Genomic DNA, 15,433 nt, shown 5'->3' on the forward strand with positions numbered 1-15,433 from the left:
TTCTAAAACCATTAAAGAATATTTAAAACCGCCTAAGTCTGTCCTCCCTTTCAATTGAGCGTGCGACTTCGCAACACTTGCTCTTCCCTCCTTTTCAGTGTTATCCAAACTGGGTGAAGTGGGAACCTGTTGCCTATTGCATAAAAAAGCCTTTTATTATCACCTTAGTTATTATTTTGATAATCCACCGTTTAATGAAAGTTGGCAGCAATGGGCCGGCGATGAGAAAAGGTTGAGGAAAGTTAAAAAAAAAAAGATCAGTGAACCAACACGATTTGCAAAGTGGAACTAATCCAGAGCCTTTTCTATTACGCGCGGGTGGCGGCACAATGGCAACAGAGGAGCCGCGCTCAACCAGCTGCTGGAGTCTGCCTCCTTTTCAGCTCATCATTATCATTTCCATATTTGCTTTGGGAGGTATGTGTCCGCTGGACCCCCCTCAGATTAACTTTTAGGGCCACCCACTACCTCTGCGGCCGGCCTATGCCTCTTTTGTCAGCAGTGGAACCACACAGTGATAGAAATAAGGCAAACAGGTACTTTTTTCCATGAAACTCTTTTTGAATTTATAAAGGTTGCACCTGCCATTTGTAAATACTTGGAGATTAGTGACCACTAGTTGTTGTTCTTAATTTGGTTGCATATAATAAGAAGTCTCCAAATGTATGTTAGAAAGCTGTGCATATCAGTTTTATCTTTTGTTGTTGTTTTCCTCACATAACTGTGTTTTAATACGTCATTTATTTTGAAATAAAACTATTCGTATATTTAAATAAGTATATAAATATGTAAATATTCATATAAATTACATTTAATAAATATGTAAAATACTTTTTAAAATTAATTAAAAAAATTATACAAGTAATAATAGATAAAACAAATTGTATTATGTATAAATAAATAATAAAACATAATAAAACATAAATAATAATAAAAAGTTACATTTTATCTTTTTGCGGTTGGTTTCATTTTTGTGTGCCTCAAGTAACTTTCAACTGTAATAAATGTAATTTCCACTGACATTAAAGAATTATATATTTAAATATGTATTTCTGTAAATATTTAAATAAATTAATACATATGAATAACCATTTAAATAAATAAATAGGTAATACAATTAAATAAAATGTATTAATGCATTATTAATAATACAAATAAATGCTTAATAATATATGACAAACAATACCGTAGAATAAAATATTTATCATAAAATAATAAACTGTAATAAATGTAATTTCCACTGAAATAAAATAATTATTATATTTAAATATGTATTTCTGTAAATATTTAAATAAATGAATACAGATAAATAATATTTGTAATAAATAAATAGGTAATACAATTAAATAAAATGTATTAATGCATTATTAATAATACAAATAAATGCATAATAATATATAACAAACAATACCTTAGAATAAAATATTTATAATAAAATAATAAACTGTAATAAACAATTTCCACTGAAATAAAATGAAAAAATATAAAATACAAATATTCAGTATATTTAAATACATAAATATTTATGTAAATAGTTAAATAAATGACTGCATATAAATTAATAATTTTAATAAATAGATAGGTAATAAAATAAAATGTATTATTAATAATTAATAATAATATATAATGAAACAAATACTATAGAATAAAACATATTTATAATAAATAAAACAAATACCATTTTATATTTATATATATATATATATATATATATATATATATATATATATATATATATATATATATATATATATATATATATATATATATAAATATAAATAATATTTTTTTTTTTATTGAACCCTGTCATGCAAAAGTAACCGTTTCATGCTAAAGAGCGTTCAAGTCATAATATTCACTCTCATAAAATGCAAATGAGTGTAAATGTTAACAACATCATACACGTCTAAAAATATCACTGATGTAATTCAGTTAGTCTGCTATTTTTTTCAACCATTATTCGTGGTCGGAGGCTTCGGTAAATATTTAGTTTACACATATGGTGCTGTTTCAACTGAGTTTAATGGTGCAACTCTCAAACATTTAGCCACAACTAGGCTAAGTTTTAACTCAAGTTAACGCTCGCGGGAACAACCCGCTGCTTAATAAAGCACAAAGTCATTTCTAAGGATCAAACTCTTCTCCTGGGGTTCCTTCCTATGATCTCCTGGTGTCTACAGTTAAGACATGGCTATTCTCTCTCTCTCACGCTTGTGTTCTGGTATTAGTCTCATCACCACCCCTTTTTAATTCATCAAGCCTGTTTCTGCACATCAGTGGGGTTTTTCCTCATGCACTACATGAATATTAAGGCGCAGGAGATGGTGTCTCCATTTTAGCGCAACAGGGAATGCTGAAGACGGAAGAGTTGACAGCCTTGAAAGTGAATTATGTCGTCCAGAAGCTTTGACAACTCAAGACACGGTCAAACTTTGTTTACTTGCAATTTTCCGTCCAAATAACCACCATTAAATGAATAAGAACATGACATGGGAGCAAGCCATTTAAGTAATTGGCTATCGTTCCACAACACTTAGATTCTGTCAGCGAGTGAAGAAGAAAAAAAAAGTGTTTTTTTTTCTCCACACTAATTGACTGTGGCAATTTGCATAATTGACAAGGTAGGTTTCGCTGCAGCTGACGTAAGCTGGTTACCAAAACTGTAACACTGATCTACAGTTCGTTTGGCTCTAGAGAACCGACTCCGTGATGATTTAAAGCCTGAACAGGTAAAGCGCTTGCCCTTGTGAGGGCGAATGATTGACGACATTTGAAAAATGGTTTTGTTTGGCGAGGAGAAACGACACGAAAGCGGTCCAGTCTCAACATGTTGCCTCCAGATAGATGCAGCGATGCCAGTTGGATCCACTTCTTAGAATAACGGAGCAGAAACCATATGCTGCTCAAGTGTTTCATTAAAACAGCTCTTGGATTGCAGATAGTACCGGCGAATTTTCATGGAAAAGGCAGTTTAATGCCGTCTCTGGGGCGGTTGGTTTCAAGTCCTGCTCTGGTTACGTTTGCTGTGATAATTTCTGCAGTTTTGTTTTAATGATAGTCTTTTCATAAATAATATATTTTTAATTAATATTTTGTCATTTTATTTTCATTCATTTTAGTGTGTTTTACTCAGATTCTAGTCAACAAAAACAACATTGTAGTTACGAAACCAAATATTCTAAAGTGTGTATGTGTGTGTGTGTGTATATATATATATATAAGAGTTCAGATGCAAAAGCCTCTAAATGCCACTTCGTCAAAAATGAGATAACGATACTGAGTGAATGCTCTCCACATATAGTATAAGTTCATAAAATACTTTCACTTCAAACCCACTAAATCCCAGCCTCAGCCCATTCAGAAGTACCGGTACTTAGGTAGAAACCTATACATAGAAGCCTGACAAAAATGCTTATTTTAAAGAAAAATATCAGATGGACTTAGAGGCTTTTGCATCTGAAGTCTTCATATATATATATATATGTATGTGCTGTCAAATCGATTATTATCACGATTAATCGCATCTAACATAAAAGTTATTGTTAATATAATGTGTGTATATATATATATATATGTGTGTGTGTGTGTGTGTGTGTGTGTGTGTGTGTGTGTGTGTGTGTGTGTGTGTGTGTGTGTGTGTGTGTGTGTGTGTGTGTGTGTGTGTGTGTGTGTGTGTGTGTGTGTGTGTGTGTATATGCACACACACATATAATACAGTATATACAAATATAATAATTAGTGCTGTCAAATCGATAATCGCGATTAATCGCATCTAACATAAAAGTTATTGTTAATATAATGTGTGTATATATATATATATATATGTGTGTGTGTGTGTGTGTGTGTGTGTGTGTATGTATATACACACACATATAATACAGTATATACAAATATAATAATTAGTGCTGTCAAATCGATTAATCGCGATTAATCACATTCAAAATAAAGGTTTGTGTTTACATAATATATGTGTGTGTATGGTGTATAATTATGTAATTATGCATGCATGTATACATTAAGATTTATATATATATATATATATATATATATATATATATATATATATATATATATATATATATATATATATATATATATATATACATGCAAATATTACATACAAATGCAAATACTTAAATCTTTACAATACATGCATGTGTGTGTATTTAAACATAATAATTATACACAGTGCACACACATATATTACATGTAAACACAAACGTTTATTTTGAATGTGATTAATCGATTTGACAGCATTTTGACAGAAAATATGTATATTCATTTATTAGATTATAATTTATAATCTAAAATTAATATACATATTCCTCAAAAACATTGTTAGTACTAGTGTTGTAGTCAAGACCACCTAAACCAAGACCAAGTCGAGACCAAGACCAGTGTGTGCCGAGACCAAGACAAGACCAAGACTTTGTGGGGTTGAGACCAAGACAAGACCAAGACCAAGACAGGGCGAGACCGAGTCAATACCAAGACTAGACCAGCAGTCCTTTAATTCATCTAAAAGATCCATGTCTACTGTCTGAGAAATTACTTATATTTAATTAATAAATACAATTACAACAGTAAGACACTATAGCGCTGATACCAATCAAATCACTAACAATAAATTTCATGGCACAGAAGTTGCGTCTGAATTGGTACAATTACACCTGCATAAATAATGTTCAGATTAATTTAACATTAAAACATTAACATTACTTAACAGTCATGGAATCCTTTATTGAACCGATTTGTTCAAAGCAGCTGATTCATTTAATAACAAAACGTTGCCGAATTAGCAAAGACACAGTTTAAAATGTAATTTTTTTATATTAATTTCTTGTTTTTTGAATGTTTATATAAATCAATATCATTCGCAATCACGGTTATATTCATGAAAACAGTTCTCTTGCTCTTGTGATATTGTTTAATTATATTCTATGTTATATAAAAAAAAAAATCTCAGAATTTTGTGGGCATTTATATTAATTTTGGGCATTTTTGAGACAACGCTGCATTGATTTTGAACCCGGCAGCACAGTAACAAAGAAAAATCATATTACAAATAAGTCATTGATAGCATTTTAAGCAGTAAGTTTTACATCAAATCACATTAATGATGTTAAATCAGACAATGCACCAGCAATTTAGTGATATCCTTGCAGTTGTGGTCTTGACTGGTCTTGAGATAAAATCCTGAGTCCTCTAAGTCCGAGACCAAGACAAGACCGAGGAGAAATGCAGTCGAGACCGAGACAAGACCAAGACCTTCAAAAAAATGGTCTTATGACCAAGACCGGTCTCGAGTACTACAACACTAGTTAGCACATTAAAATGCTGTGTTGTTTTCTCGTCGTTACATTTTCATATATAAATTCTATTCTATTTTCTTGAATATTGTATGTGTGTGTATATATATATATATATATATATATATATATATTAATCGCGATTAATCTTTTGACAGCCCTAATATATATATATATATATATATATATATATATATATATATATATATATATATTAGGGCTGTCAAAAGATTAATCGCGATTAATCGCATCCAAAATAAAAATTTGTGTTTACATAATATATGTATGTGTACTCTGTTAATTATTATTTATATATAAATACACACACATTCATGTATATATTTAAGAAATATTTGTATAATATAAATATAAATGTTTTATATATAAAAATAATATTTTTTTCTTAAATATATACATGCTTGTGTGTGTATTTATATATAAATAATAATTAACAGAGTACACACACATATATTATGTAAACACAAACTTTTATTTTGGATGCGATTAATCGCGATTAATCTTTTGACAGCCCTAATATATATATATATATATATATATATATATATCTACTCACACACAAAGTTATCCCATTTTTTCATTTTTGTGCAGTTCACATCAAATTTTCATATTATGAATTATACATTCAATTAAATTTAAGTTTGTTCTCAAGAATCATTGCATTGCACATTCTCATCACATTTTCATCAACATTGTAAATTTAAATGATTGCACATTTTTTGACTTTTTTCATCTCGTCTTCGTTATTTTTGTCAAAGTTAAACCTTATGAGCATTTTTGTCGGTAATTGCGTTGACGAGATTACCGCCGGCTATGCGACGTGACTAGCAGTTTTGTGTATGCTGGGGCTGAATGTGTGTGTTTGTTAGCATTTGTGCTAAGTACAAGAGTGTCGTCCACTCAAATCCTGACTCAGCCTTGTAAAGGGTGTGTCTCAGAGGGGGTCGGTCGCTGCGGCAGCGCCTCGGGCTAATCCAATACGCCAGGGACGGTAAGGAGACAGCGAACGTGTCTTCGCATCTCCTTCATAAAAGTTTGCGTCCTACCCCCAACAGAAAGAGCCAGGCCATGAAAAGACGGCATCTGGAAAGGTAAGACGGAGAACGACACCAAAAGAAGGGCAGGAGAGAGTCGTCCATTCCATTATTACTGTAAATACAATGGCTACATCGCAGCCCCAGCGTCCAGAGTTTCCAGTCACCCTCTATTGACAGAGCCATAAATCAAGGCCAGAGCTAAGTGAATTACTGCAGCAGGGGGCTGTGGTTTTAACAATGTTTATGTAGTATCAGCTTACCATCTCTCCTGAAAGAGAGCGAGAGATTGGAGAGGGTGAGTGCGGAGTCTTATTAACTCTGCTGCGATACATCACAGGCTTAAAGACCCCGCGCTGCCGCACATCCCAGGCATTATACTAATAACCAATAACCGAATATTACCTCTATTAAGAGCCGCCTAATTAGATTGTGCCGGTTACAATTAAATACTTGATAAGGTTCGATCCATTAAAGGACTGTCAGTCCCTGAGCGCTCTGAAGGCCTGCCAGAAAGGTGCGAGAGAGCCGAGGAACGATACGTCTCCGAGACGTTTTATTAGTTCCATCGGTCGTAATGATGCGAAAAGAAATCATGGAATGAGGATCTGGCGCCCTTTTGGTATCAAGTACGTTTTTCAAGTGTTGTTGACTGAACAGCTGGTTATTGCGGTGCTTTCCCATTGTTACGAACAGGTGCATGCATTGTGTGTGAGTGTGTGCTGTCACAACCCTTTTGAGTCAGGGTAGATCCCACATTTAATTTGATTAGGCTCTTAGAGGAATCCAAAAATGAAAATTCGGTCATGGACCCTTTTCACAGACTGCGATGACGAGTTTCCATAGTTATTAGCATCATAAATCCAGCAACGTTTTGTAATGTTATTTTACTTTGTGTTTTATTACCATGGCATGAAATGGGTTAACGCTGCTGGGTGAGGGACCTCAAATTTGACATCTTTTCTTCTTTTGTTAAGTCATAGAAATGCAATTTTCTCTCCGAGAACTCCACAAATGTGAAAATGGCTCATTATTTACTCACCCTAATGTCGTTGTATGACCCAAAAGATTGTTTTTTCATCCTTACAATGAAAGTCAATGCTGTTCCAATGTTGTTGTTTTGGACCCCATTGACTTTATTATATTAATGTCAAAAGTCATACTGGTTTCAAGCGACATGAGGTAGATAATCAACATCACAGCCTCATTTTCATGTATGGTAAATCCAATGTGGCATCTACGCTAAAGTCCTTCTACGTGACCTCATGAGTGTGGGAAGCAAGCCCACACAAAAAAACACGCCACCTTTGTGTGTACCGGTACGTCCCCATCTGCATGAGCAATCCAACCAAGCACAAACCCACCACAATGTCCACATCCTTTCTTCATGGAGCCCCTCTTCTCCATCCATCCTTCCTCTCCCTCTATCCTTTTCTGACCAAGCTCCTCTGTTTGTCTCTTTTCCAGCGAGTCCTCACGCCACGCCGTCAAGTCTTCATTTCCCGACGTCGCCAATCATCCAGCAGCCCGGCTCGTACTTCTCCCACCACGCCATCCGCTACCACCCCCAGGAGACGCTCAAGGAGTTTGTCCAACTTGTCTGCCCTGACAGTGGTCAGCAGGCTGGACAGGTGGGCTTCCTTAATGTAAGGAGGAGTTTTTTTTGTACATAAACACACACACACACACGCACTAATTCCATGTCATGTTTTGTATCTCTGTAGTCGCTTAGTTGGCTTGGACTGTTATTGTCTTGTTCATGGTGACTTTTTGTACAGTGCCAGTTGATGCTAACAACATTGTTGTCTGTGACAGGATGGATAGAAGGATTGTACATCAAACAAAAGTTTCAAGATATGTAAACATACATGAGATTTGAATTTAGACCCTAAACATACTATGCAACTATGTATGCTTCTAGCTACACATGGTCCAAAATGGTGATAAGCAAGTAGGTGTCGCATTGTCAAAGTTGCCACAAGAGGCACTATAGCTGAAATTAGCATAAACTGTCTTCTCTGGTTAGTTTTTTTTTTCTTTTAGGTAAAATATTGTCATGCCAGGCAGTATTTTGTTGAACAAATTATCCAAAGTCAATTAAAATGCTGCCGTTTTGCCCTAGCTACTGTAAAAATAACACACAATTCGAGTAAATGCAAAGAATTTGAAGCCCCCTTGAGTACTGACTTTTATTACTTCACATTAGCAGCGTATTTCCATACTTGTGTATGTGTAGAGTATGTTTCCAGCCTTTAAAGTTATTGTTTGTCTAATTTGTGTCTAGATGCTGAATTGATCATTGAGACTGAACTGAACTAAATCTGAATTCAGATTCATGTACACATTTTATTTGTCCACAAATGCACCCTCAAAAATACAGTCAAACCAAAATGTATTCAGACACCTTCAACATTTTCTCACATTATCACAGTTTATTCGCTATAGTTTAGAAAATGGTAATAAAATATGACAAGAACTCAGAGTTAAACTGTGTCAGAACAAATTGATCTTGATAATGTCAGATATCTTTGATAGAAAGGTATGTAATGGATTACACTCAACCAATCAGCTGTCAGCTGTTCAATTGAAGCGCACAATTAGATAATACCAATTCAGGTCAACCAATGACCAAGCAATGCTTCAGTTTGTTCAGTCTGTAGTGTCAAAGGTCACATTAGCAATTAAAGAAAAAACACTTCAGTAAAACATGCTCAGGTCAAAGTGTCAGAATTATTTTGGTCCAAAATTGTTATACATTTTTCTGGTAGTCACTGTATGAAGATATGTCACCGTTTATTTTGCCATCCTTACTTACATAAATGAACTATAGTGTCCTGAATCCACTAGTAAAAAATGATATCTGGTGTCTGAATAATTTTTGGTTTGACTGTATGTATGTATGTATATATAAATATATCATCTCAAGCATCTTATGACAATGCTGTTATAGCAATAAAAAAAGAAAAACAATGAAAATACTTGAAAATATAATGAAATTAGATATTATATTAAAAAAATTATCTAAAGAGGTCAATAAAGCATTCTGGTATGACAAATTACATGTAATTAAATGAAAAAATATATAAAACATATATTTAAATGTTTACTATTATGTAATTTACATTATAAATACATTTGATAAATATTACAAAAAGATACACATTTACTATATATTTAAAACAATCCTAAAACAACATATTTTAAAGTCATCTAGCCATTTTAAACTAAAAGTTACATGACATTATAAACATGGTACAGAAGGTCCATCTTCCCCACACTAGTTTTCGCTGGGCTGTGCGGCTAATAAATCCCTTTGCCGTTCGATAGAGTGACCCGGCTCTGGGCAGACTGACGTGGCCCTGATGGGGGAGAGACAGCGTGCAGTTTGGGTCATAGATTATGAACGGTGAAGTGCGCACAGCAGCAGAATTTTTTATGACTGGGAGCAGCTAAAAATTGCTGAGCACATTCTACTGACGAGCACGTGCGAGATGCTTCTGTTGTGCCTGCTGGTCATACGTGTCCGGAAGTTGATACAGTTTTCATGTTTTTCATGTCCTGTTTCTGTCCAGCCCAACGGGAGCAGTCAAGGGAAGGTGCACAACCCGTTCCTGCCCACCCCCATGCTGCCGCCGCCTCCGCCTCCCCCGATGGCGCGACCCGTGCCCCTGCCCGTGCCAGACTCCAAACCTCCCTCGACCTCCACCGAGGGAGGGGGCAACTCCCCCACCTCGCCAAGTGAGTGCTCAAACCTCCTCTGCCAGCCCCCAGTCTCAGATCTCAGATGAGCTTATCTACAGTGTTGTTGTTTTTTTGGATGTAATGAATAGAATTTTCCATTAAAACATGCGCAGTGTCCGTATCAAGCCTTCCTCTTAACAGCTGTACTGCTCCCAATACAATATTGATATTCATTTTGTGCGTGTGTGTGTATGTTTAATTCTCACCACAGCCTACTCCACACCGAGCACGTCTCCCGCTCAGCGCTTTGTCAGCGTGGGCCCCAGAGACCCCAGCTTTGTAAATATCCCTCAGCAGCCTCAGGTGAGTACATATGCACAGATCCGCCGAATCCCTGAAAGTCCATCAAGAGTGCTTGTTGTCTGTCATAATAGGCTTTCAGCAGTGTTATGCCAGCTCATATAACTCCCTCGCTCACCGTGAGAGCTCATAGCTGATTTATTGTGTGTAATTGGCATGTTCAGACTCGGATTCAATGGCACGGTGACCGCAACCTTGATTTATACTCCTTTGCGCGCGTACAGTCGCTTGCATGCTACAGATTAGTTACAATTTATAATTTGACATGGCTGTTGGGACATTTGGCTATTTTGAGGTTGTCAGGATCAGCCAATAACTGATAAAACCAACTGTTTAACTTCAATGAACATTTACGCAACCTTTACTCAACATTTATATATCATCAACCAATAATATTATTATATTAATACAATTTGACATTGACTGTTACGACATTTGGCTGTCTTTAGGTTGTCAGGATTCACCTATAACACAAGCTGTTAAACTTCAGTGAACATTTACGCAACGTTTTCTCAACATTTACTTGAGCTTAAACGTTTATAATACAGAACTGACTTGGCTACTAGTACAAGAAAAACACCTAGTAGCTTTTAGTCAGTTCTGTATTACATGTTGTGTCAAAAAATATTTGGTCGCTTAAACTGTACGTAAAATGTATGCATATCGCATTAGATATAACATTTTAAAACAGCTGGCATTTATTTTACAATTAAAACTTTTCACAAAGGTTTTTTTTTTGTATCAAATGATAACAACAACAATAGATATTATACTAGTCTGTAGTTATCAGGCATTTAAAACTCATATCAGTCAACCACTGCTATTAATATATTCATAAACGGACATCAGGATCACCCTGTTAATGTAAATGAACTTGTGTTTGTTTTTTCCAGTCGTGTAAATGCTAATGCGACTGAAATGCCGCCTGTAACCTTAATCGTCACACTCACATATCTGCAATGACAAATGCAGCCTACACTGCCACCTGCACTTGTGCAAACAGAAAAAAAAGAGCATCAGTTACCTCTGTAAACGCAGCTATAACACACCAACAGCACACACACACAGAGCAGAGATGATGCCACGTTCATAGAGAAGCACTCAAGACTGGATTGGATCAGAGAGAGAGATTGCGTGTGTGTGTTAGTATGTGTGTGTGAGTGTGTGTGTGTGTGTGTGTGATATGTCCGGAGGCCTGCAGCAGCCTCCCATCGATTTATTGACTGTGTCGCAGGCCGCAAGACACGCATCCCCCAGTAGAATGGAGGCAGGTGTTTGTCAGGCCGGCTGGGAGGGGAGCGGGGGGTTGTTATTATTTATTGTTTGTATTTATTTATTACTCCTGCCCGCCTCTGCCTCCCCTTCTCTCTCTCTCTCTGTCCTTCTCTCTATCACCTATTCCTTTCTCCTTACCCTGCTCAGGTGCCATCTAAGGTTCTGTATCGGTATCTGTACATTTATCTATATTTATTTATTTATTGAAAAAACATTTTGATTTTCAAGGAGTTTTGATTTTTATTTAGGTTAACGAAAATATTTTTTTTGTTTTCGTCATTGCTATGTTTGTTCGTAACACACTAATGCTCTCAGACAAACTCTTTTATTTCAGTCCTCATTTGTTTGTTTGTTTGTTTGTTTGTTTGTTCAAGCCACTTCATTTTTAATATCGCAAAACTGCAAGCGAACAAATAAACAGCCCTTGTTGCGGGCAGGTGCAAAGCTCTGCTTTGCTAAATTCATTATACTTATTTAAACGGAAACATTGTCATTTTGCTGCATGACGGAAGTTTGAGACCATAACATTGGTTTTTAAATAAATATGAGGATCGAAGCATCCTATAGAAACTATGGCAATGAAACTCTTAGATCAGCTGCGAGAGACGTCTCCCGAGTGCCGTCACCCACTGTGTCAGTGAACTCTTTGAGGCTCTGTCTAGCCAGACAGTGATTGGACTGTGAGTTTATATTAAAGCTCTGTATGAGTCTCAGACTGGCCATATTGACGAGCCTGTGACCCCACGGCAGGGTTCGGTCGCACCATTTCATTGGCCTCATAAGCTGGTGCGGACCACCCTGGGGCGGGGAGGACAAAAGTTACCCGTGGTGGCCGGCGTGTTTCGGGGGGTGGGGTATAAAAGAGAGCGAAAGTGACGGGCAGACAAGAATGATGTGACCCTAACTGTAAACATTCCTAGCGGCCCGGCCATGGTAACCAGGCAGAGAGCGAGAGACGGGACAGTATGATGGAGGGGTCTGCCATGGGAGGAGGGGACGGGAATGAAAGAGAAAGGTGGTGGGAGGGTGGCAGCGCCCTCAGGGGTTTGCTGCCATGGGAGCTGTTGGCGCTTGCCCTCTCAGATGGAAAGGTTGGCACCACATGCAGAGATATATGGACGAGGATTTGGGAGCAGAAGCGTCATGCCTGCTCAAACTGAGGGGACATTTTTTATCCAAATTGATCTAGGAGACCATTTCCAAAACATTTGTGTAATGTAGGATATTAACCATGCTTGATTATCATAGGCATAAATATGTCTGGAGCTTTGCTTGATTATTTAAATGTATAATAACGTTGATAAATTAATAAATGTACATTTTGGCAGAAATCATGCTGCCTTTTTATGTATTAATTATTATTACATTTAATAAAATTATTTATCCTCCTTAGGTAATATTATAATATTATTATATCACTATAATAATTGAAATTATTATTATTAATTATATATTACTAAATTGAGGTTTTTGAGACAAAATTGAGCTTAAACAGTCAAATAAACACAAAATAACGACAAAATGCCGGTCTTGGCGAGTATTCATGTAAACACAGTCAGTTATGTTTTAAGTGAACGTAAACAGTTGAGAAAGAAAAGGCATGTGTAACAGTATAACGGATCCGTGCGTCAGGTCTTCAAGTGACAGCAGCCTAATATACCAGCTGCCAAATTATGAGAAAATATCAAAAATATCTATATGGCAGTTTTTCCCCATGGTATCGATGTCAAAATTGTGGCCGGTGAAAATGCAGTGGCTAGTAACTGGTGAGCAAAAAAGTTAATGTCAGGTCCTGGATAGTTAAAATTGTATAATATACATAATAATAATATTTATAATTTGTGCATTTATATAAAACTAATAATGTACAATTATCATACACATACTATACAACATATAATAAATACTGCATATATAATTTGTATATAGTTGTGTTTGACAGAAATCACACTTTGCAATCTTGCTTTGTTTATATTTTTATTTCAGGTAACAATTTTTTTATGGTTTTAGTTGACGATAATAACCCTGTCATTATAAATGTATGATGCATATATAAAAAGCCAGATCTGAACAATCAATAAATCGCATAAAAACGGCAAACAAAAACGTGCGCAGGCACGTAATCTGTGTTTAATTGTGAAGCGTGCAGGGACTGCAGCCTGACCCCGGTCCCGAAGCGGTGCAGATAAAGCAATGATTCATAAACAGTGTTTTTAATCAGAACGTGCTGGGAGGAACTGAGTGTGATGGGGAGCGCAGATAGGCACTGCAGTGACACACACACACAAACACAGGCAGTAAATCGGCCCCATAGAGGCCGGGATGAGAACGCCGGCACCCTTGGCTTTTATTCGCTTCCTATAAACGTTAGCATGCGGGAGAGATAACATCAGTAATTGACTCTTGTCCTCCACGTCAATTTGCCATAGTTAAGCATCTGCGGAGATGTCCCTACAAAACACGCCTAACGATTATTACTCGAATTCATAATCAACGTTCATCCGAGAGACAAAGAAACCTCAAAGGGCTGCAGGGAAAGCGACGCCTCCTTAATAGTGCTGTTTAAACACCTTTTTACCACATGCGTTTCTTCCCGAAGCCAGAAGAGGGCAGAGCGCCAGACTGCCGGACACACAAATTAATTACCCAAGATTGATTTCAGCTCTATGCTCCGTGTCACACCCCAGAAAATCACAGTCTCCTTTTTCTGTCGGAACGCATACAGGCTTCCACAAATCTGGAGAGGGAAAGAGAAGACCGACCGTTTCCCTCACACCTGCGAACATCGCCGCTCCGCCGCTGCCACGCTCTAATAATAAACAACATGAATATGTTTATATCCCCCTCAGGTGTGAGCTGTTTGTTTGGGGTCGTCTAATGGACTGCCGCGCTCCGTTTTCTTTTTTTTCCCCGTAGCGTCTGATGGCAAAATGTAAATAAATAATGTAGTAAATGTCTGCGGGGTCCCTCAGGGAGCTGTAATACGTGGCTGGGCGGTTTGGGTTTGAGATGGCTTTTATAAGCACTGCTCTCCAGGCCCGGGCTGGTTTGCATTACATGAGGCTGAATTCCTCTGAGATGACACTCATCCTCAGGCACTTTAGCGCGGCTGCTGACTCAGCACTCCTCCGACCTGATGAGATTACTCCTGCCATTGACAGCCAGTTAAAGGACCAGACCAAGATTCCCAGCCCCCCGTTTCTGTCGCTCTGTCTCTTTCTATCTCTTCTGATCCTTCTTCCTTAATCTCTTCCGCCCAACTTTCTCGATCCTCTCCCAACTTGCTAACTCCTTTTTGGTCTTAAAGGGAGAGTTTGCCCAAATATGAAAATTCTGTCACGTCGCTCCAAACCTGAATGACTTAAAGGGATAGTAAATTAACTTACCCTCAAATGTTCCAAACCTGTATGAGTTTCTTTCTTCTGGACACATATTTTGAAGAATGTTGATAACCCGACAGTTGACGGCACTCGTTGACTTCCACAGTATTTTTTTCCTATTATGGAAGTCAAAGCCAGGTCGACTCTGGTTACCAACATTCTTCAAAATATCTTCTTTTGTGTACAGAAGAGAGAAACTCATACAGGTTTGGAACAACTTAAGGGTGAGTAAGTAATGACAACATTTTAAATTTGGGGTGAACTAACCCTTTAAATGAGACATTTTTGAATAATATGCTTTTTGCACATTAATGCATGAGGATTGAAAGGCTTTCAAGCTTCAAAAATGCACCATAAAAATGGTGCATACGACTTA

General features: G+C 36.7%; 1 protein-coding gene across 4 annotated transcripts in view; it reads left to right on the forward strand.

The window, feature by feature from the left end:
- nfia (nuclear factor I/A) overlaps positions 1–15,433 on the forward strand; it is a 183,825-nt gene that overhangs the window by 159,459 nt on the left and 8,933 nt on the right. For all 4 annotated transcript variants that reach the window (XM_079808021.1, XM_079808023.1, XM_079808024.1 and 1 more), the window contains 3 exons: positions 7,829–8,007; positions 9,934–10,099; positions 10,314–10,405. In XM_079808021.1, the coding sequence (XP_079664147.1) occupies positions 7,829–8,007; positions 9,934–10,099; positions 10,314–10,405 (437 nt within the window). The remainder of the gene's footprint in view (positions 1–7,828; positions 8,008–9,933; positions 10,100–10,313; positions 10,406–15,433) is intronic.

This window comes from Gobio gobio (genome assembly GCF_949357685.1).
Source record: "Gobio gobio genome assembly, chromosome: 24".
Lineage (NCBI taxonomy): Eukaryota > Metazoa > Chordata > Actinopteri > Cypriniformes > Gobionidae > Gobio > Gobio gobio.